Source organism: Eurosta solidaginis, chromosome 3 (genome assembly GCF_040869045.1).
Source record: "Eurosta solidaginis isolate ZX-2024a chromosome 3, ASM4086904v1, whole genome shotgun sequence".
In the NCBI taxonomy this organism is placed as follows: Eukaryota; Metazoa; Arthropoda; class Insecta; order Diptera; family Tephritidae; genus Eurosta; species Eurosta solidaginis.
In genome coordinates, this window is record NC_090321.1 from 264545722 (window position 1) to 264571316 (window position 25595).

A 25595-nucleotide genomic window follows, 5' to 3' on the forward strand; every position below is an offset into this window, starting at 1 on the left:
GCCTACTGATTAAGTATATAGCCGTACTGCTCACTCTCATTCATTTTCCTGGATCAGGGCTGACACTCTAACTATCAAAAAGTGTCATAAATGATAGTTTACTGTATATATCAGGTTTGACTGTTATACTATCATATTTGACCATTGTTATATTCCGCCAAAAATGAAACAATGCTTTTTGCTTTTTATTTACTTTATTTCATTACGTTTTTAATTTTGTACGTGATAAAAGCATACGTGTTTCTTATTTGTTTAAAATAAATATTTTTATAAGAATTCGAGTTCAGAATGTTCAATTTAAATTCAGAAAATAACAAAACAACAGAAGAGCGCTTTCCTCATGCGGAAACACGTTTAAAAATGAATCACCACTAACCACTATTATTTTTCGCGTATCAATTTTTTGAGTGCGCCCCCACACATTCCGACAGCTTTTGGTATTTTTTAATATTATTTTCGATTTTTTTTTCTTTTAGCATTGAGCTTTGAAATGCTATCTTTTTCATTTTTTAAACTTATTTTTTATATGGTTTTCGTCGGTTGAAAATGGCGGAATTTAAAAAATAACAAAACAGCCGTGATAATCATTTGATTGTCATATAACAGTCAGTAGTGACAACATGATTAAATCGGATAAACTGTTCTGGCATACATAAAATTCCGTTGAAAATTATGTATCTGTCTCACATGCATAATGGTATCTGCTGTATGTTCTTTTGTTCTGTACCAGGTGTCCGAAGCTTGCCCAGTTTGAGTTCTTTTTCATGATTATAGGCTGTCGTTGGGTATATGCGGACATGCGTGAGCGAACAAAGGAACATACATAAATTTGCGTATCAATGTTTACGTCATCGCAGGATCAGCATTGTCAATTACAAGTGTGAGTGTATTAGTAAACCTATCAGCGTTTCTTGTAGGGAAGTAGAATGGAAAACAAAAAAATCATTGTGGGACATATATTTTTTAAAGATATGGTAGCCCAGTTTCAAAAGGGAATGCCACAACACAGCTTATGTCAAATGGTTGCAATGGCCGAGAAGAAGAAAAAGTGGAACTACCTATCTATGTATATTAGTATCATGGCGGAACCATACAAGTTGGCAGCACGGTGACATACGAGGTGTGTTCAAAAAGTATCGCGAATTTTGAATTTTCGCGGGTTACGTATATTCGAATTTCAATTTTTGTGACGTTATGTTGGAACTCATGCCTCTCACTTATGCGGACAAGCTCGGCCATTTTGAATGTTCACTTAATTGTTGACAGCGGCTTTACTTGTAAGAACCTGTATCAAATTTTGTGTGAAAAACGAAATTAGGTGCGCGGATGCGTTCCAAATGTTGACTGTGGCATACGGAGAAGCTACCTTAGACCGAAGCAACGTTTATCGGTGGTACAAAATGTTACTAGAAGGCCGAGAAGATATGAACGACGAAGATCGTGCCGGTGGCATCGAAGGAGGAACTGAACAAGATAAAAAAAAATATTTTTTTTAAAGTGCTTCGAAGATTGGAAAACCCGTAGGCACAAGTGTATAATATCTCAAGGTGATTACTTTGAAGGGGAAAAAATAAATATTCATGAATATATAAATAATTTTTGAAAAAACACAAAATCGATACTTTTTGAACACACCTCGTATTTACAAACAGAAATATAAATTCCATATTTTTGTTTTTTTGTAAAAAGATAGACTAATGTCAAAATCGTAATGTGTCAGAAATTGAGTGTCAAACTTATTTAAAAAAAATCCCAATCAGCTGGTTTCCGGTGGTCACTTGTTCCTGGTTCCGGCATGATTTGCATCATGGCTCCGTCATCGAATGCCAGTTTTGAAATCACAATAGCTCCGAAATTGTATATCGGGTTAATGATATATGTAACACTAGATCCATAATATAATATTATTTTTTAAAATAGTATGATAGCCTCATTGTTATTGCTTGAGTGAAATTAGTTTTGCGACCCGTGATCGTATGTTACGATTCGGCCCCAGATCATAGCAATAATAATAAAGGTGATGTCAACAACATAACCTCATTTTTTCGCCAGCGATTTTTGCTAGTATTTACGTGTACTAGAAAAGTAATAAATTTCGTTTGCTTCATTTCTCATACGAATTTCCTCCCATAAATTAATTTTCTGCAAATTTTTAAAAATTTTGCGTTATTCAAAATTTTTCTGAGGCGTTTTCAAAACGCTAGCCGATATAATAGAGTGCGTGGAATATCAGCAGTTAAGATGGAGTACTAGGACTACTTGGACAGTTTGCACTATCATAAAAAGTACACTAAAAAAGCTTTGATGCAACTATCCCTTTTTCAAATTATTCAGATACAAAGAGTATACCAATGTTTTGTTAAATTTTAGGAAAAAATAATAGATACGCGCATGAGATTAGCTTAAACTTAATAAATGTTCTAACTTAATTTTTTTCTACTTACTATTCCAAAAACAAAATAAAATTTTTTAATTATAGAAAAATTAAAAAAAAAAAAAAACAATAATCATTACAAAAAATTATTGTTCTGGCCTTGAGCTCGTTTCGAACCTTGAATACTTTATCAATAGGCCGATAAAACAAAAACAATTGGTCTAATTGTAATCCACTGAAATGTGGAAGTGTTGGTTGCTATCCGAAAATGGTTGCGTACCAACCTTAAAAGTGGCGTTACTGACATCTATTGAGGAATAGAATAAGAAGCTCGGTAAACGCAATCATTTAGTGTAAAAGTACGGCAACCTGCATTTAAGGTGACGAAAGTGTCGAACAACCAATCAGGTGTTCGCTTCTACTCTGTAAATACTGACGCTGCCCTCTGTAGGCAAAATTTTAGTGATTAAGTAAATTCACTTGTAAAAATGTGATAATGTGGCAATGCCTTTTCCGGTAGAAAGAAAGATTCATTAAATAAAGAAAAGTTTTTAGCAAGCCTGGAAATGAAATAATTAATCTAAATGTGAGTGTAGTGAGTTCCAATTGGCAGCGATTTAGTTTAGCAACCCCCGAGTTCGGGGTTTAACTTGGTATCAAATGAAAGAGGGAGTTCTCCCGATCACAAATATATACATTTTAAAGCGCGCAAACTTATTATTTAAAAGTTATTTGTTGTTAAAGTTTGCAAATTTCTATACAACTTTTATATGTGTATACGTATATATATTTTATGACATTACAAATCTGTGCTGCCACATCTAAAAAACGGAACAAAAAATACTTATAAAAATACCTTTCATCTGATGTATATATATCTTTAACTTTTCTAGTCTTTATTTACCAGCATTCGTGATCGAGCTGATATTACCTTATAACTCTTATGTTTATTGTTATGTTAGCCGATCCAACACCGGCTGCGCCATGCACAGTAATTCTGCGTAGAACACCTTTCTGCATAACTGCCGAAGGCCGCCTACGCGGAAAGGTGTTTCAACTTTTCAAAATGAGTAGTAAAAATATCTATTTTCCTTTTTCTTTATTAACTGAAAGGTGGTAAGGTAATATTTATTTTTTTTTTTTTTTTTTTTTTATGTGGCAGCACAGCTTTGTAATGTCATCAATAAAATATATATATATATAAATGTGCATGTTGCTACAAAAGCGCGATTGATTTAATAAAAACATTTATAAGTATTTTACGGAAGATGTGACCAGGGCTTTAGCAAAGCGAGCCAACGAAATTTAGAAGAGTGAATGCAACCATGCGTGGTTGACAAATCAGGCAACCGTGCCTAATTTGTCAAACCAGGGTAAGTGGCCAACATTGTACAGGTCTACAAGTAGGATATGTAGCAGCACGCACATACACAGCCACGCTCACCTGATAAAATGCTTGTTCTTGTTCGTTTTTTTTGTGGATGCTATTTGGCACTGTTGTACTTCTTAGGACAAAAAAAAGTTTAGTAGCTGCTATCGAAAACTGCTTAAAATTTTATATTACAAAGAAATATACTTATTTACTTTCAAACGAGCACTTAATTACATCTCTCTTTAATAACCATATATTTTGGACAATTTTAATTAACAAATTTTGATACTTTATTACCGGAGACGATTGCTAAAACACGACCAAAACCGTCGGGGGAGGTATTAATAGACGCGTTTTGGCCTCGCTTCCAATAATTCGAATACCTTTTCTCTTCGGACTATTGACAACAGGACAAAACGCGTCTATTCATTTTTCTTTCCGCTTTTTTGGACGGGTTATTGCAGTCGACCTCGGTTTCAAACTGGTTTTCGCGGAGAACTTTTGAACGGGTAGAAAAACTTAACTCACGTGTTTGTATTCTTAATTCGGAAATAACTACGCGTCCTCATATACCCCAATTGAAGACTTTTTTATAATTTTCTGAAGGACCCATATGGGTGCACTTAAAATTTCCTTCTAAATTCGTTCAAAAAAATTTACCATCACAGCAACCCATATCTGATATTCCGATCCCTTTTTTGCTTCCCTGTGTCTCTTTCGACGAAGCAACCCCGGTAATTTTGACACTTCGTTCAGTGTCAAAACTCATGTTCCACGCAGGTTCCACTGGGTTCCACGCTAGTTTGACACTGACCGAAGTGTCAAACTGCCGTGTGCTAGAAAGGGAAAGAAATTGTTTCCCTCTCATACATATCATACTTGTAAAGCTGGAGTCATTGGTGCCGTATGTCGTATCGCTGTATCCGTATCCCTAACGTAATCAGCTGTTTATCGTTACGACGGTAAACCAAAACCCAATTGGTTGGCTACGATACGGTTACGACTTTAGCGGCACCAATAATCGATTGCATTGGTTCTCATAAGGTTGGTCGAATCAGCTGTTAAAAGGTTACCGATACGGTTACCGATAAAGCACCAATGTCTCCAACTTTAACCTGTACAATGGTGGCCAACGCAGCCACCATAAACCATCATCATCATAACAAGGAGAAAATAGCCGAAAAGTTATCTGAGGACAACTAGGTAAGAGCATTCAGTAAACGTAGGTTTTTCTACAAAAGATAATTTTAAAGTATATGATTTCCAATTAGAACAAGATATCTCGACTCTAAACGGCTCAGTAAGTCGGTTGCATGTGAGAACACGCGCCACATATGCGCGAAGAGCACACAAGCATCCACCAGTAAGTGAGTGCACGAAACCCACCACCACATAGAATCATTTCTTTCAGGCGCAGCGCGCACGAAGGCACCTCGGCATTAGCGGCCGGAAAACCAAAGCGATAAGTAGTACACCATACTGATAAATCATACACTGTATTGTTATTGTACCTATAAGAGCTCAAATACTGTTGTTGTGTCAGTACGGGTGGGAGCCTAAAGATCTTAAGTACGCATAATTGCGTGGAAGTCACACGCTTAGCAATTGAAACCTACTCCTACATGAGAGGGGAGGCAATCAATGAAGAGTAGCGCATCAGATTGAGTGTCCGAGTACGTACAACCAGAGAATTTAAACACAATGAGAAGGCGTTTTTGCTAGATTCCAACTTTTTTGCATGTGAACACGTCTTGCACTTCACCACACACAATCCAATTTCAATGTTAACCAGTTAACAGCAGAAAATTCTCTGTCAACAGTTTCAGCTGGTGTATAAATTCTCTGGATTTTCTCTTAATATGATTTCTTTGTGGGAATATAGGTATTTAGTAGGATTAATTAAATTTAAATTTTATTACTTGTAGCAATATATTTGCTCGTTTTATGATTTAATATGAATTTGAACTTAATTAATATAATAATAGCAATATATTTGCTTATTTTATGTTGATGCAAATTGCAGAAATTTTGCTTATTTCTTTACAAACAAAAACCTATTCATATACCCAAAATATGCCCTTTCATGAAATGTATGTAAATTAATCATACATTTATGAATTATTCCATCCCTTTTGGTTAATAAATTAAAATGTTAGGAAAATGTATGCAAATTGAAATATGCATGCAAATAGTGTTTTGCCGACGGCATTTGCACACTTGGAATTTCTGTGCACACGAAATCCATTGCATATTTATAAAACGTTAATTTGCATAAAATGTATGCATATTAACCATGAAGTATGAATTATTAATAAATTGAAAAATTGAAATAAATAAAATATTTGATAACAATTGAATAAATAAAAAAAATATTTAGTTATTATTTGGACTATGGGTGGGAGGGAGAAATTTCCTAAAGCATTTTAGATGTGTTATTCAGTACAATGATGTAAGTACCTATGTACTTGAATATTTTCAAAGGCAGGTTTGATAAGCCAAGTCAAACTTAAATACATTTGACCTGCCTCAAATCAACCCTTAAATATGTAAATAAGACCAACAATACACAAAAGACATGTGCCTGTTGATCAGATGTTGAGCATTGTATCATTGAATATATATGTATGGAAATACTGGAAATACAAACCAAAGCAAAAAAGTACAAATGTACATACATATATACATATTCAATAATACTCCAATTAAAGGCAGACATGTATAAAAAGCTTGTCGCTTTGATGCTGTGGCAGTGTCTTAAGTTATTAATAAAACAACTTGTCGCTTTCCGCGTTATGAAGCGACCAAATCAATTATGGCAATCCGCGTATACGACCATGGATATTATGTAAATATGAATGCTCGTAGCAATTAGCCGACGAAATACAATAGGCACGAGCCAAATTATGTGTCGTCAGTGGTTAAAAGTGTTGCCGTTTATACCTTTAATAACTCACAGCTAAAAGGGGAATTTATTATAAAATTAAAATAAACGAATTTATTGTTCTTTTGCAAAATAATGATATATTTCTTCGCAAAATTACTTTAATTTATTTCGCCGCTCCCATATATTAATTTTTATCTATGAAAATAATGTAAAATTCTTACTTTTACTGATAAACAAGTCAGCATATACAGTATGACGTCACAGTGCGAATTCGGGCCAGAAACGGGTAAAACACCACTCTTATGTATCAACTGCAACACAGTTGCTACAAATTTGGCAGCATGACTGCGCGAACAATTTTTCGGCAGAATATGATAGGGAGTTTCAAATAGCAAATAAAAATGTCCATAACCTGTGACAACTCGGCAATTCAGAATATGGGAAAATTATTTGCAATAATTTATATGAACAATGGATGGAAAGTTTTAGATTATATAGTTAATATGTTAGTGGACAATTACTAGGCAATATCTGTGCATGTTTATTTGCATTTTTTACTACCATATTAGTACTTTCATACAGGCTTATAAATAGTTTGGTATTATTTCATAGGAAAAGTGCGGGGTTATGAAAGTAGTTACGCTCGTCATAATGAATACCCCCAATATGCATCGAAGCTGGAATTTATAAAATCGCAAAAATTTGTCTTTTGACGATTTTATCAAATGCCATGTTGCCGAATTGCAAAATGCCATGTTGCCGAATTCTATCACCAATTCGGACAACTTAAGAAGAAGCATTTATGAATGAAAAATCAAGAGGAAGCTAGTTTTCAGGATTTTGCGATTTACATACAAAACATGAGCATACATATGTACATATGTATGTGTGCTTGTGCGTATGGTTGGATGGTTGAAGTGAATTTTGTTTTGTTTGTCAACATGCGAATATAAAAATATTTCTTAGCTTACATATGAACATAGATTTGTACATATGCTTGTGCGTAAGAATAGTTTTGTAGGAAGTGGTTGATTGAAACAGTTTGTCTTTTATTTGAACATGTGAATGTACAAACATTTGTTAGCTTATGCATGGATATATTGGTATGAATGAAGTGGGTGGGAAATGGGGGTGTAGGCTGATCTTTAGTTTAGGAATATATGTGTGTACATATATACCAATCTAGGTTTGTTTATACCCACTCACCATTTAGGTGATTAAATTTTCAATTTCCCTACATATCAATATAATTTGATTACTCTTTCTGAAAAAATAATGAGTTAACATACAATTGAACAAAAGAAATAATCAAATATGAATACTTTAGATGATCAAACACTGAATATATTTTTTCAACCACATTTTGGAATAATATTTGAATCAAATGTGTTTACTTAAGGAGATCAAAAATTTATAATAATTTTTAATTCAGCTTTCCGAATCTTTTTTGACTATATTTGTTGACTGAATAATGTATTTTACACTTGTCAAAATATTTATTTACATCGGAGCTGCTCAACCCCTATACACTTATAGCACTTTTGTTTCTGTTTTGCCCTGAATCATAGGCACAGATTCAAATTCACACTTTGAATATAAAAAAAAAACAAGTAAGGACAGGACTGTCTTCGTCTGTGCCGAAGACTTCAACCTTCCAACCATCATAATTTATTTACAAAAAATCAGAGAATTAAATTTGCAATATACTTGCTCTGATCAGAGAATTTTTTGGTAACAGACGAACAGAGAAAATCGTTAAGAGAATTTTCTGTTACGTCTTGCACCCTGTTAAGTTAACATGAATTTGGGGAATAGTGGTGAAGTGCAAGACGTGTCACATGCAAATGGATCGTAAGCAGTGGATGCCAAAAAAACTCCTTCTCATTGTGTTTAAATTCTCTGGTACAACTTTGCCAGCGGCACTGTCCACAAACACAATAGAACAGGTTCTGAGTGAACGTGAATTGTTCACATTTTGTTGTGTTGTATAAAGACAGCTACACACAAGTAGAACCGAACGATATTTAAAGACAGTGTGTGGGGGGGGGGGGGGGGGTGGATATTCAGTCGTTCCTGGCGCGGAAGAGAAATCTGGGTAAATTCGGTTGGCATGAAGTGTCTACACGCTTGAGCGTCCACGCTACCATCAGAGCGCAGTAGAGAGAAGCACTGGATATCGCAATTGAGCGTATATGTAGGCATAGTTCTTAAGTATATGATTGTAGTAATGATATTTGGGCTGCCATGTACAATCGTTTGTCAGCGTGAGGCAACGACAGCGTGGTGAATCTGAGGTAGTTGTAATAATTGACCAGTGCGATTGGTGCTGCGCGCAAATACATGTTTTGCTTACCCAGGGCGCCTTAGGTGGTGAGCTGGTAGAGTGGTTAGTTTACTGAAGGATGGTGAGAGTTGAGTAGCCACAAGTAACCTTCACCTTTCCGTCGCGTGCCAAGTGCATAGGTTAATATAAAATTGTTCTTTGCAGCGTTTACGATGCATGCGCAGTTATATTTGTAGAATAGAGTCGCTCGCTGCCAAAACAACAGACATGTTCGCCATTCTAATGCAACTCGAAAGCAACAATACTGAGCCATCGCGCTGTTGGTTAGTCGTGGTTAAAATCGCACTGCAGTCGCAAACAGCAATCTGCATTTCCCATCACGTCGTACTGGATTCGCGTTGGTCTAATATTGATTGCCGCAGAGCGATTCTGTCTCGTGATGCTTTGAGTTGGATCAGGAGGGACATTCTCTTTTCAAGTACTTTTATTATCGAGTAAAACGCGTGCTCGTGCTCATTAACATACAGGGGCATGTGTTTATGTGTGTTATTTTTAATTTATGTTAATTCAATTTTTGATATGCCCTTCTTGGGGGAAGTCACTGCATTCGCAGATGATCTTGCGATGGCCTATAGTTCTCCTAACACCTTTGATTTGATAAGTAGTATAAACCATGATGTACATCTACTGAGAACTTGGTTTGCAAAACATAAGCTCGTCGCTAGCAATAAGACCAAACTCATAAGTTTTAGTCTAAATATAAAAAAACCACCGGATGTAAGTATTGTTTTTATACCTTTCATGAAAATGAAATGGTATATTAATTTCGTCACGAAACCGAAAATTGTAAGTCCTTAAAGGAAAATAGATAGACCCACCATTAAGTATACCGAAATAATCAGGTTGAAGAGCTGAGTTGATTTAGCCATGTCCGTCTGTCCGTCTGTCCGTCTGTCCGTCTGTCTGTTTGTATGCAAACTAGTCCCTCAATTTTTGAGATATCTTGATAAAATTTGGTGAGCAGGTGTATTTGGGTGTCCGATTAGACATTTGTCGGAACCGACAGGATCGGACCACTATAGCATATATCCTCCATACAACCGATTTTTCAGAAAAAGAGGATTTTTGTAATATCTTACCCAATTTAACAGATTGAAGCGTCAAACTTCACCATATACTTTCGTATATTGCACATATTGTTGCCTGAAAAAATTTATGAGATCGGTCGTATATATAGTATATATCCCCCACAACCGATTGTTCAGATAAGGAACTTTTCGTAATTACTGCCCTATTTTAAGAGCTAGAGGCTTCAAATTTCAGCGAATGCTTACGTATATAGCATATATTGTTGTCTGAAAAAATTATAAAGATCGGTGGTATATATATGGTGGTATATATAGTATATATATATAGTATATATATATAGTATATATATATAGTATATATATATAGTATATATATATATATTTTCGCAAATTTTAGCCCTATTTTAACAGCTAGAAGCTTCAAATTTCACCGAATATTTACTTATATAGCATATATTGTTGTCTGAAAAAATCATAGAGATCGGTTGTATATATAGTATATATCTCATACAACCGATTGTTCAGATAAGAAACTTTTCGCAATTTCTACCCCATTTTAACAGCTATAAGCTTCAAAGTTCACCGATTGCTTACGTATATAGCATATATTGTTGTCTGAAAAAATCATAGAGATCGGTTGTATATATAGTATATATCTCATACAACCGATTGTTCAGATAAGAAACTTTTTGCAATTTCTACCCCATTTTAACAGCTATAAGCTTCAAATTTCACCGATTGCTTACGTATATAGCATATATTGTTGTCTGAAAAAATCATAGAGATCGGTTGTATATATAGTATATATCTCATACAACCGATTGTTCAGATAAGAAACTTTTCGCAATTTCTACCCCATTTTAACAGCTAGAAGCTTCAAATTTCACCAAATACTTACGTATATAGCATATATTGTTGTCTGAAAAAATCATAGAGATCGGTGGTATATATAGTATATATCTCATACAACCGATTGTTCAGATAAGAAACTTTGCGCCATTTCTGCCCCGTTTTAACAGCTAGAAGCTTCAAATTTTACAAAATGCTTACGGATATAGCATATATTGTTGTCTGAAAAAATTATAGAGATCGGTGTTATATATATTATACACTTCATACAAACTGTCATTTTTGCCCCTTTTTTACTGCTAGAAGCTTCAAAATTCATCAAATTTCATCAAATAGTTACGTTTACGTCATATATTTTTGAAATACGTGATTCGTAGTCATAGTTTTTACATGCAGACCACAAAAAACGTGAAGCTTTGCATCCTCACACAGATTATCGTTTAGATATGTTCAAATTTCACTAAATGCTTACGTGTATAGCATATATTGTTGTCTGAGAAAATCATAGATACCGGTGGTATATATAGTATATATCCCATACAACCGATTGTTTAGATAAGAAAATTTGCGCAATTTCTTCCCCATTTTAACAGCTAGAAGCTTCAAATTTCACCAAATGCTTACGTGTATAGCATATATTGTTGTCTGAAAAAATCATTGAGATCGATGGTATATATAGTATATATCTCATGCAACCGATTGTTCAGTTAAGAAACTTTGCGCAATTTCTGCCCCTTTTTAACAGCTAGACGCTTCAAATTTCACCATATGCTTACGTATATAGCATATATTGTTGTCTGAAAAAATCATAGAGATCGGTGGTATATATATTATATACCCCATATAAACTGTCATTTTTGCCCCTTTTTTACGGCTAGAAGCTTCAAAATTCATCAAATTTCATCAAATAGTTACGTTTACGTCATATATTGTTGAAATACGTGATTCGTAGTCATAGTTTTTACACGCAGACCACAAAAAACCAGAAACTTTGCATCCTCACACAAAGTACCTACCTGTTTTTTATTTTATATTTATCTTAAAAATCGTTAAGGTATGCAGATCTGTTCACTATATATTTCTTATCTTATACATCCGATTATTCGGAGATTACGACCGGGATAAGATTATTGTTCAGCCCCATTCATGAAAGGTATGAAGTCTTCGGCACAGCCGAAGACAGTCCCGTTCTTACTTGTTCATTCTGCGATTTGCGAGCGATTTGCTTTACATGACAATATGTGCCAAGTTTTTCAGTCCGGTACCTTCGCCTCGCTTGTGGCCTGCAGTAAGTACTGCTTCACGATAGACTATGTTGATGAATTTCAGTATCTGGGTGTAACGGTTGATACGAATATGAGCTGGGGTAACCATATATCCCGTCTAAAAAAATATCTTCAATTCTCTTTGCGTTGTCTTTATCATCTCAGAACTTCCGGTTCCAACAATCTTCTCAAAATAGTTTATTATGCGGTCTTTCATTCTAAATTAAAATACGGAATCAGCTGCTGGGGTGGCGCCACCCTTAACAAAACCCAGCCGTTACTAGTATTGCAAAAGTATGCTGTTCGAAAAATATCTAATGTTAACCGGCTGCATCCATCGAGAGAACTTTTTAGAAGTCTAGGGATTCTCCCAGTCAAGGACCTGTATTATTTCAAAGTTTTAAAAATTTTTTTTATTAGATGTGGCTATCTGCAAAGTATGAGGTCGGAAACATATAACCTGAGGACAAACTCACAAACTAGAGTCGTTGTACCTTCGACCAGAACCACACATTCAAGCAGGTTTTTCACAATTGTTTCACGAAAACTCTTCAATATACTTCCCACCGAAATACGTACTTTACGGAATCTTCGGCAATTTACAGAAAGTGTTAAGTCCTTCCTCTTAGGCCTCGCACACAATGAAATCGAAGTTTTGCTTCAGCCAGCTACATAAACCGTTTATAATAACAAATACTTCATAATTTTAATTGCTTTTCCTTTCATTTACCCATGGGTTTGTTGGAATTTTAGCTGAATCTTTTTATATACTATAATTAAACAACCATTTATAATCACTTTATTTAACAGTTCACCCCACTGTATTTTTTATATTTGCTATAATTGACATTTGTCACTATGCTGAATTGGCATAAAAATGTCTTAACTTTTCCTATATCTACTTGTACATATATCCCATATATATAAGATTAAATTGTTTGCTTTTACGATGTTATTTTAATATGTACATACATAGATATAAGGAAAATGCCTAATAAATGAAATGAAACCAATCATGGAAAGTGCATTGAGAATTAGTCATAGACATTGCAGCCATATGCGCACGAGCATATATGCACGTTTAGGTATGTATATATTGAGCCGAGGAGATTTGGCTGTCGTCATAATATATACATATGTATACACGTAGATTTGTAACATGTACATAGATTAGTATGGAGCGAAATGCTCACAATAACATTAGTAAGATTGTTACCACAGATATTCTTTCATGAATACAAACCTGCCGTTGAACATATTAAGATTAATTGATTATACCTATTTACATATTTAAATGTATGTTCGCATCCATGTTTCGGGTATATGTATGTATGCGCGCATGAACATTAGGGTGGGGGGATGCTCCGTTCGAATTGAACTGAAATTTAGAATATAGTGTTAGCCAGTAGTGGATTGAATAATCTAATGCAAACAAGTGAAATAAGTACAAACAAGTGCGCGGGCACTCATAAAGATTTATCATTAACATAATAGTATTTAAGATGAAATATCACATTAAATGAATTGCTAAAGATAACAAGACGTGTGATGAATGGGGGTAACGGGGTGATCCTTCGGAGTTAAACAGACGGACACAGGTACAGAGGTAAGTGTTGGGTCAACTGATTCGGGCCTTGGTTGACATCGGCAGGGTGGGTAATGAAGCAGAATGGCCGGCCTTGAGTTTATGGAGGCGAACTGTGACGACGGCGTTGGCATGCTATGGAGGAGGACATACAAGAGGGGAAGCGAGAACAACAGCGCACGGGTACGAATTTTTTTTCTTATTGTTTCTGCGGTTTAGGGCAACATCGTTGATGATTTGTGAACCCCACCCCATCCGGCGAGCTGAGCCTATGCAAGCGTACCCAGCGTATCATCAGACCTTTTTCTTCCATCATAAGGGAACCTGTACCGCACTGCCAGTTATGGTAACAAGTAAAAACAATGCAAAAATGAAATGTGAAATATACAAAAATGCAATTTAAGTTTATCGTTGCCAATTTATATAGATATGTATGTGGATTAAGGTTTTGAAAGATATGTAAATTGTAATTTAAAGTGCTATAGAAATTTGCTAAATTTGCAAACTTTAACAACAAATAACTTTTAAATTATAAGTTTGCGCACTTTAAAATATATATATTTGTGATCGGGACAACTCCCTCTTTCATTTGATACCAAGTTTTACCCCGAACTCGGGGGGGTGCTATTCTAAAATTTTCGCATTTTACAGACCAAATATTAATTACACTAATTTTCTTCTAACTTCAATTTTCATTTTTCATTTCAGTTAAATCTTTATAAACGGCAGAATAATGGCACCATATGAGGAATATTTAAATAAAATTGCTCAAGGCATAACAATTCGCGACGAGGATCGGAAAGTGTACACTCAAGATTTCGATAAAATACGTGATCACATTTTTAATGGCATGTGCAAGGTCGATCCAGTATTTAACCAGATATATAAAGGGCCTAATCTTTTTGGTAGGTTAATCGTTTTTAAATTATTTTATCATATTAAATAAGGCCTGTGGATTAGAGATATACGCCTCCGCCGCCGATTTGTGACGTTTTTCGCACGCCGCCGCTAAATGTCAAAAATATCGAAGGCTTAGGGGAGTGTTCTCGATGTAATGGTCCTTTGCCGGATACAGATCCCGTACGCTCCGGTAACACAGCACCATTAAGGTCGGGCTACATCTCGGGAACGATTTATATGGCCCCATTAAACCTTCAGGCCATCCCTCCCTCCTTGCTTGGGGTCGCCAGAACTTCGTCTGTTAGTGAAACAGGATTCACCGCGGATAGGTGAGGTTGACAATTGGGTTTGGGGAAGCTATATATTGCGTTGGTAACCTGAAGGGTTGCGCTACACATCCCCTTGAATCTGGTATTTTAGTCGCCTCTTACGACAGGCTTATCTACCGCGGGTATATTCTGACCCCCTTAAGAACATTGAACTTAAATAAAATGTCGCACATATTTTCAAATTGTCCTCAAGTTGTTAAAAAAGCAAGTTACACGAAAAAGGTGCCGAATTTTATATCCCGATTGGCTGACAGAATAAGCGAAATCAGTGATGCAAACTCCTATAGTAGGCTCCAGTGTTTTAAATTCTCCATTGAAATGATTCTCAGCTCACGCTTAAGTTGCCTAAATCTTCAACACGTATGAGAAGGGTATGAAAAATCACTTTATTTGCTTAACTATAAAATAGCGTCTGAAATTTTAATTTTGATTTACATACTTCATCATTCAACACTCACATCTCCCGGTTCGATCCCCAACTAGTCCCATGGCGTGAATCACATTAAATATAGCCTCAACCATGTTTAAATATAACCAACACGTGACGGCTCCTGTTACAAATGTGAATACGTAGGCACATTTTTTTACCAGGTTAGGCTTTGTTCTTCGCAAGAGCACTCAAAGTGGTGAAGCAAAAGCTTTCTCAAGACAGTCGAACGGTTGTTCTACTACCCTAACGTAGGGGATAGTCGAACTAGTCCGAAAACTGAAGGCGGTCATCCATAATGAGCTCTTATATCATAAGGCCGGAAACGAAGGCTATTGAAGTCAATGTATCGAACACAAAAAAAGAAAATGTGTTTTGTTGTTGCGTGTAAAAAACTTTCCGAACATTATATACTCAGCGTGAGTTTCAATTGTACAGTTCATTTCAGACAAATTACTTTTTCGAATTTTGTTACAAGGGATTTATTTTAATTTTTTTGAGCATCGGGTAATGCTTGATCGGCATAGGGGCGTGGCACCGCTCATAAAAAAAAGAAATGTCTCCCAATTTCCTCTTACAATAAAACTTGGTAAGTGAAATATCATTGATACTCAGCTGAGCAGAGCTCACAGAGTATATTGATTTTGTTCGCATAACGGTACCCGTAACGGCATAAACTAATCGAGATAGATATAGACTTCTATATATCAAAATGATCTGGGCGAAAAAAGAAATTCATTTAGCCATGTCCGTTCGTCCGTCTGTCCGTTAACACGATAACTTGAGTAAATTTTGAGGTATCTTAATGAAATTTGATATGTAAGTTCCTGGGCACTCATCTCCGATCGCTATTTAAAATGAACGAAATCGGACTAGAACCACGTCCACTTTTTCGATGTCGAAAACGAAAAAGTGCGATAATTCATTACCAAAGACGGATAAAGCGATGAAACTTGGTAGGTGGGTTGAACTTGTGACGCAGCAGAGTAGAAATTTAGTAAAATTTTGGACAGTGGGCGTGGCACCACCCACTTATAAAAGAAGATTATTTAAAAGTTTTGCAGGCTGTAATTTGGCAGTCGTTGAAGATATCATGATGAAATTTGGCAGAAACGTTACTCCTAATACTATATTTAAAAAAAACAATTGTAAGTCAAATTTTAACAAAAAATGTAATATCTTAACAGTATATAAGTAAATTATGTCAACATTCAACCCTAGTAATGATATGGTGCAACAAAATACAAAAATGAAAGAAAATTTCAAAATGTGCGTAGCTCCACCCTTTTTCATTTAATTGTCTAGAATACTTTTAATGCCATAAGTCGAACAAAAATTTACCAATCCCTGTGAAATTTGGGCGTAGCTTCTATGCCAGTAATTGTTTTCTGTGAAAATGGGCGAAATCGGTTAAAGCCACGAACAGTTTTTATACACAGTCGACCGTCTGTCCTTCCGCTCGGCCCTTAACACGATAACTTGAGCAAAAATCGATATATCTTTACTAATCTTAGTTCACGTACCTATCTGAACTCACTTTATCTTGGTATTAAAAATGGGCGAAATCCGACTATGACTACGCCCACTTTTTCGATATCGAAAAATACGAAAAAAGGGATGAAACATGGTGATTGGATTGGTTTTTTGATGCAAAATATAACTTTAGAACAAACTTTGTAAAATGGGTGTGACACCTACCATATTAAGAAGAAGAAAATGAAAAAGTTCTGTAGGGCGAAATCAAAAGCTCTTGGAATCATGGCAGAAATACTGTTCGTGGTATTACATATACATATAAATAAATTAGCGGTACCCGACATGCTGTTCTGGGTCACCCTGGTCCACATTTTGGTCGATATCTCGAAAACGCCACATATACAACTAAGCGCCACTCCCTTTTAAAAACCTCATTAATACCTTTAATTTGATACCCATGTCATACAAACACATTATCCTAGGTTTATTTTCCTACATGTTGATTTTCCATTATTTGACAAAGGATGAAGGATAAATGTTCCAAAAAACTTCACATTTGGTCTACAAGTTGGTCGATATTTCCCAAATAGCCCAGGAGCCCACTGCAAAAACATGTTGCATGTTGTATTCAAATGGGACCAGTATAACTCATTTACTGGTACTTGGGGCAACCTCAAATCATGGACTTGCCAGGATCGTGGTAATTCGTCGATGAAAAGTCAATTTTCGGCGAAAATATGTTGCATAGTGTATTCAAATTAAATGTTCAAATTATGAAAGCTGGCAACGCCCCGACCCCAAAAGTACCGACTTGCCACCTCCTATCCAGGAAGAAACCCTTGCAAGTCGGTTCAGAGGTGGTGCACTATATGTTAAATTTTCACCGATCTAAAATTTTTTTCTAATACACGTGGCAGGAAAAAATTTGCAGGTTTTAAGTACACAGTTGTTTGCACTATTTCAAAACGATGTAATACTAAGGGTTATATTCGCATACGGTTTCGGGATTATTTATTAATGCATATTTCAGACATGATGAAATAACCAACATGGCTGTATTCATAAATTAAAGAAAAAATGTTTACATTAGTCTGCGCCTTAGTTGTATATATGCATGTGAAAAAATGTTTCGACTAGCGAGCTGAATGCCAATAAAGATTACATTTGCGAAAAAAGGACCACCATAATGCACGGTTTTTCAAAATATTTTTCAGTTTCATTTAGCTCAAAGTGAATATATTTACATTATTTTATTTTAACTACAAAAAGTACTTATTCTATATCAGATTCATCTCCGGACAACACTATTTCATCGAAGTCTTCATTCTCCAGATTTTCTTCCGAACTGTTTATAGAAAATCTCAACACCTCATCAACATCAATAGGTACCGATTCACGGTCGAACCAGCATGATTTAAAAATTCCGTGATCATTAAACCAACCACATTCTTCCGCAGGAAACTTAACACAAGTTGATTCAGTCGCCTTTAGCCACAAGGAAGTGACGTAAGCCGTCCTTAATAAATTTTGCTTAAGGGATTTCCAGCATGGTGGAATGGTACTTGAGTCAAAGCCCTTAATTTTCTTCATAAATTTTTCATTATCTTTTGTTGTCCCGTACATTCTTTGGAAAATTTGTAACCTTGCATTGTTGACACTGGCGCAGCATTTCACATTATATATATTACAAATGAATTCTTGTAGAACTTCCATCTTTTTTTCATCACATACGTCGGTTGGATCAGTCAGAGAAGCGAACGCTTGTTTAAAAAGTTTACTACCTTCCAAAATTTTAAAAGGCCTCGCTTTCCCTCGATTAAAAAACGACGCTGTATAATCACATGCAGTGAAAGCATGATATGCTGGCAGAGCTAAGCACAATGTATAACCAAAGATGGACGCTAGTTCCGAACAATCTATGCACTCTTGATCTAGGATGCGATTATTTTTCCTTGATTGAGGACAAGCCAGCCAAATATGCTTGTCAGGAACTTTGTATAAATTACTTAGTAAAATAATCAGAACACCAGTGTCCGATGCTTTTACGAGAACTTTTGAGTTGGACGGCAATTTCGATGTATGAAACATTATTCTTGTATCAGCCTCTTCGTGCTGGCATTCTATCTAGTATCTATCGAAGACTAGATGAATTTCTGTTGACGAAGTGCTACATACTCTTTGCAAGATGGATTCGGCCAACTTTCCGCATGTTTGTGGGAGTGAGGCTCCAAGATGATATAAAAAGAGAAACCCGTCGATTATATCCACATTAACAGAAGGGGGACACACTGAGTTGGCGCGAGATGTCAAAAGTTTTGCCAACGCTGATTTTTCGGTACGATTCATTTCTCGCGAATACTGAAATAATGCTGGACGTACTGGAGCTAGTGGAAAAGTGAGACAAAATTCAATATCTACTTTTTTCGCAGCTCCAGAACTCCAAAAACGTCTCTTTCCATCTTAAGCAAAGCCGTTTTGCTTCCATCTTTACTGCAAATTTTCTTTTTTGCACTGAGAGGAAAAATTGGAAATTATATTCCGCTTAATCGGTTTTTCAAAACTACCAGGTACCGCAGAAACATTTTCCATAAAAGTTACCTTCTGGTTTTTTCCCAATGACACGACGTTTAGAAGGAAGTCTGCAACTTCAGACGAAGCTGCTCTACCAGTGGATATATTGAGGAGAACGTCCTTGTTATTATTTGAAGCAAGTGGATTTATTGACTTTTTCACAACCGAAATTATGCTTTCCAGATTATTTCGTTCTTTTTCGATTCGACTTTTTTGCAATGCATATGAGGTATCATCACTGTGGGTAAGTCCGGCCTGTTGGAATACGTGAGATAATACTTTGCTTCGCATACTGTGACTGAGAGCCCATCGTTGTCTGGCTGAAATCGAATTTGTAAGTGTGTTATACCTGTCAAAGTGTTTGCTGCATCAGCATTGATGGTTTGTTCAAGGGTAAGGTCCACTGGTGATCGAGCTAATTTATTTTTTGTGCGCTTTACACCAAACGCTCCACGTTCGAATTCTTGAATAAAAGATGAATTTTCTATTTTTAAACCAACCAAATTTCTCAAATAGTAAACAGTCCGCCTTGCGTAATTGGGCTGATTCAGTGCAAAGAATAAGTTGCACATTTCATCGATGCTAATTATGTACAAGTCGATGTCACTGCATCGAATACTTCGCGAAAATCTCAAAAATACGCTAACTAGCTCAGAATATTGTTAATAATATTGTGCAGTTTTTCCATACTTGCCGGTCAAAGTGTCCCTGCAATAAGTTTTGTATTCTTCGACAATTTTGTGGACGATATTGTTCGATAAACTTTCATCTATACAAATTGTTGTTCCTTGCTCCAATTCCAAATTTTCAACAAAATTTTCCACGTCAATATTGCTTTGCATCAAAAAACTTTCAATATGAAGCATGTACATTGCCGCTGCAGTTAGAGGGTGAATCCTTTTGCATCGATTGAAATGTTTACCATCCAAAAACGAATTCATCGATCCCTCTGCTAAAACCTCTGCTACCACTAAAATTTCGGCAATGCCAGAACCGTCAATAACCGCCTTAAAATACGCCATTTGCTCATGGAATTGACCCATGTTTACGAAGATTTTGCTCATTTCAGCACCTTCGTTCGCTTGAATCTGCCACGCCATTTTTGCAATAGCCAAATCATATGTTACGATTATATATTCTTGATCACATTCTTCTGTTATTTCAGCAGCAATTCGAAGAGTTTCACGTACAAGCGCATTAGAGGTTGGTGAAACATTAATTGGTGGTAAATAGTCAGCACACTGAATCAGGCTAGTGTCTTCCATAACATAGCAGTTATAACCCAACCACATTGGAATATTTTTGAGTTGGGATAAGGAAAATACCCACACAATATCTTTGTTTCTGGCAATCTCCATAGATGGAATACACTGGTCTATTAACTTTAGTATAGAATCTGCTGGCAAGATGGACATACGCGTATTTGGTTTTATGTAATTTGGCGCAATAGTGCACGATCAATCTCGACAAAACGACGCCTTTTTCTAGGTGGGAGATGATATTCAGTCACAGTTGAAGAATTGTGTTCTAAATTAGAGTCAACTCTTGGAGTGCATGAAAGATCAACTTCTTGGAAATTATCAGACTCGTTTATGGAAATAGGATGAAACTGGTAGATCATCACAACCGTGTCATGAAGTGTGTCTTTACCAGAAGCCGTGTCTACAAATCTGTCGAAATTGTCGTAAGCCAAGTGTGTACCTAAACCACTATCTACTCGAATACTCGATATAATAAGTTTATTTTCACTAAATGTAGTGAATGTCATTTCTGTTTCTAATCCTTCTACTGTGTGATATCCTGCTGTGTGTCCATATTTATTTAACAGGGTCAAAACTTTTTTGGAGCTTGTCAACGATTTTATTACTAAACCTAACGTGATATGCTTTGCTGGTTTTACGCGCCCCTTTGTTACAGCATAAATAATGTCACTGCATATTGATGTTATTTCCATCAAATCATCGTCCGAGTGTTGACGACGAGGATCAGGTCCTTGGATAATATCACTAATAAATTGAAAAAGTAATTCAGGAAGTTCGCACTCTCCGCGAATAATATGGTCTTCAGTAAGCTTTTCAGGTAATCTCAGCGGCACGATAGATTTAATGCAGCGTCGTATTTCAAATGCAGTGTCTTCAAACTTGAAATGTTTATTTTCTTCACAAAGAGCAATTTCTCGAGCTAATGTGCTGATATCTAGATAGCATCTGTAAATAATTTTTTTTCGAGACCCTTCCCTTATTACCTCTATTTTCACCGTTCCATTAAATGCTTCGTTAAAAATTTAACATACACACCTGCTCAAAATAATAGTTACACAGCAGTCTTTCAATTTCAAAACAAGAAAAATCCATTTTATTAAATCAATATTATGAAAATAAAACACACTTTTATCCTTGTCCTATTTATTAATGAAAATAAGCAAACTTCACATTATAGTAACGAAATACATATTAGTTATTATTTAAAAACATTATTTGGCCAAAATTAACCTGCTCATAAAAATAGGTACAATTTTTATGAGATGGTAAGTATAAAAAAAAATATATGAAACAAAACTTTTCTTTTACACATTTAACATTGCTTAGTTAATAACCAGTATATCCACCTTCATTCTGAACTACTTTACCCATTCTTTTGACCATATTATTGATTAAAGTCTGGCAGGTTTCTACGGGTATATCAACGCAAGTTTTTTGAACACATTCCCATAACTGGTTTTTGTTGGAGAAAGTTTTACCTGTCAATTTCTTTCTTAAATCTCTCCACGGGTTTGCAATTGGATTTAAGTCCGGGTATTGATTAGGAAACTTCAAAACATTAACATCATGGTCCACGACCCTTTTAAAAATCTTTTGTATAAAAGTGAGCAAAAATACCTCTAACCGATTTTAATCATCTTCTCTCAGTCTATATAATTTGGCAAGGATAGTGTCTGCCAAATTTCAATGTAATATCTTCAACGGCTTTTGATTTACGGTTTCTTAATCTTCCAAATTTTGTTCTTCTAAAAGTGGGTGGTGCCACGCCCATATTCCAAAATTTGTTGGACTTTATATTTTGCGTGATTAAGCTAATCCACCTATCAATTTTCATGTGCTTAATGGTATTCGGTTTTGAATTATCTAATTTTTTCGATTTTTCTAAAATTTCGATATCAAAAAAGTGGGTGTGGTTATCGTCCGGTTTCGCTCATTTTCAATACCTATCTATTCTGTCTCCAGATAAGCCCATGTACAGAATATAGTGAAGATATCCCAACATTTGCTAAAATATCGTGTTAACAGACGGACGGACGGACATGGCTCCATGAAATTTTTCTTCGATACTGATGATTTTAATATATGGAAGTCTATATCTACTACATATCTTGATTCCTTTATAACTGTACAACCAACCGTTATGTTACCAAGGTTAATATACTCTGTGTACAAAGCACGCTGAACATAAAAATGGTATAAGGCTAGAATAGGGGTCAAGCGCGGCCGAGGGCCCCGGTTTTGCAGAGGCCCGGGGTAATTTTTCGGTTTTTTGTAAATATTTTTAGAACGAGTTAGCATTTTTATTTTTATACTCAGCGTGCGTTGCACACAGAGTATATTACTTTGATTGGATAACGGTTGGTTGTACAGGTATAAAGGAATCGAGATTGATATAGACTTCCATATATGTTGTTGTTGTAGCGATTAGTTACTCCCCGAAGGCTTTGGGGAGTGTTATCGATGTGATGGTCCTTTGTCGGATACAGATCCGATACGCTCCGGTAACACAGCACCATTAGGGTGCTGGCCCGACCATCTCGGGAACGATTTATATGGCCACATTAAACCTTCAGGCCATCCCTCCCTCCCCACCCCTAAGTTCCATGAGGAGCTTGGGGTCGCCAGAGCCTCGTCTGTTAGTGAAACGGGATTTGCCGCTCGAAGGTGAGGTTGACAATTGGGTTGGAGAAGCTATATATTGCGCTACACAACCCCTTAAATCCCGACTTCCATAGATCAAAATATATCAAAATCATCAGTGTCGAAAAAAAATTTGATTGAACCATGTCCGTCTGTCCGTCCGTCCGTCTGTCCGTTAACACGATAACTTGGGAAATATTGGTACATGAGCTTATCTGGATCCAGAATAGATTGGTATTGAAAATGAGCGAAATCGGATAATAACCACGCCCACTTTTTATATATATAACATTTTGGAAAACGCAAAAAACCTGATTATTTAGTAAATAATACACCTAGAATGTTGAAATTTGACGTGTGGCCTGATATTGAGACTTAATAAAAATTTGAACAAATTTTTTAAATGGGCGTGGCACCGCCCACTTGTGATAAAATCAATTTTACAAATACTATTAATCAAAAATCGTTAAGCCTATCGTAACAAAATTCGGCATAGAGGTTGCCTTTGCTATTTGAAGAAAAATTAACGAAATCGGTTAAGAACCACGTCCACTTTTATATAAAATATTATTAAAAGGGTCGTGGACGAATAAAATAAGCTATATCTTTGCAAAAAAGAGCTTTATATCAATGGTATTTCATTTCCCAAGTGGATTTATAACAATAAATAGGAAAAACTTCAAATTTTAAAAAATGGGCGTGGCACCGTCCCTTTTATGACTAAGCAATTTTCTATTATAAGGGTCGTAGACAAAAATAATAAGCTATAACTTAGCAAAACATAATTTTGAATCAATGATATTTCCTTTATCAAGTTTTATTATAATAGGAAATGGGGAGATATTTTATTTTAAACGGGCGGTGCCACGTTTTATGTAGAAAAGTAATTTATCTGAAATGAAATGTGCAATTGAAGCTCACGCTGAGTATATAATGTTCGGTTACATCCGAACTTAGACACCTTTACTTGTTAATACTGATTTATTATTAATACTAATGTCAATATGCGTCGTGCCATTATTTTTCGACGTGTATTAGCAGTCGACCCCTGTTCTAGACTTATACCATAAAAAGGAATAATAATTTTAGCGACCTTTTTCAGATACTAGATGCAAAAGATTGTGCCTGTTAGAAGAAAGATAAAGTTATTATTAATGGCTTTAATATTCTAAGTCATAACCGCCGAAAAGGTTTACAGCCCTATTCTGTGCACTTGACAAATTCACCATCGTGCTTATTTGTCAAGTTTGATAATTTATCAAGTAATTGCTATTCTATGTAAAAAATAAAAAGTTTTTTTCGCTGACAAATTGTCAATAAGTCAAACGCTCTTGATAATTTAATTTATACGAATAAACTTAAATTAGAATTCTGTTATTGTGCGATCGAGAAAAAATTGAAGATTTATTACTTTTGCTATTATTGTGGGACGATCCTCCTGGGGTTTTTGGGGGTATTTTCAGGATGGTTTTTGCGACTACCTCGGGGTAATTTGGGGGTCGTTCCGGAATGTTTTTGGGGACTCCCTCGGGGTCGTTTTGAGGGTGATTTCGGCATGGCTTTGGGGACTCCCTCGGTGTCATTTGGGGGTCATTCCGGGATCTTTTTGGGGACTCCATCGGGTCCTCCCGGGGTCATTTAGGGGTCGTTCCGAGATCTTTTTGGATACTCTTTCGGGGGGACATTCCGGGATGGTTTTGGGGACCCCTCGGGGTAATTTGGGGGACATGACCTCCAAATGACCTTCTGGAATGACCTCCAGAGAGTCTCCAAAAAGATCCCTGAATGACCCCGGGGGAGTCCCCAAAGCCATGCCGAAATGACCCCCAAAAAACCCAGCGGATTATTTTTTCCTATTCCCATTTCGGGGTTAGAAGCATAAAATGAGACATGCGTAGCACGTTCCCAGGGTAACCCTGGAATGTGTTTGTGTGACATGGGTATCAAATGGAAGGTATTAAAGAGTATTTTAAAAGGGAGTGGGACATAGTTCTATAGGTGGACGCCTTTTCGAGATATCGCCATAAAGGTGGACCAGCGGTGACTCTAGAATCTCTTTGTACGATATGGGTATCAAATGAAAGGTGTTAATGAGTATTTTAAAAGGGAGTGGGACATAGTTCTATAGGTGGACGCCTTTTCGAAATATCGCCATAAAGCTGGTCCAGAGGTGACTCTAGAATGTGTTTGTACGATATGGGTATCAAATGAAAGTTGGTAATGAGTATTTTAAAAGGGAGTGGGCCTTAGTTCTATACGTGGACGCCTTTTCGAAATATCGCCATAAAG

The 25595-nt window shown here is 36.0% G+C and overlaps 1 protein-coding gene and 1 long non-coding RNA gene across 2 annotated transcripts in view; one reads left to right on the top strand and one right to left on the bottom strand.

Annotated features, from left to right (window-relative positions):
* LOC137245503 (uncharacterized) overlaps positions 1–25595 on the bottom strand; it is a 359413-nt gene that overhangs the window by 125856 nt on the left and 207962 nt on the right. The window lies entirely within an intron of this gene.
* Positions 13602–25595, top strand: part of LOC137245499 (cyclic GMP-AMP synthase-like protein) — a 67374-nt gene continuing 55380 nt past the window's right edge. The window contains exons 1-2 of the mRNA XM_067776284.1: positions 13602–13722; positions 14410–14606. Of these exons, the coding sequence (XP_067632385.1) occupies positions 14435–14606 (172 nt within the window). The 5' untranslated portion in view covers positions 13602–13722; positions 14410–14434. The remainder of the gene's footprint in view (positions 13723–14409; positions 14607–25595) is intronic.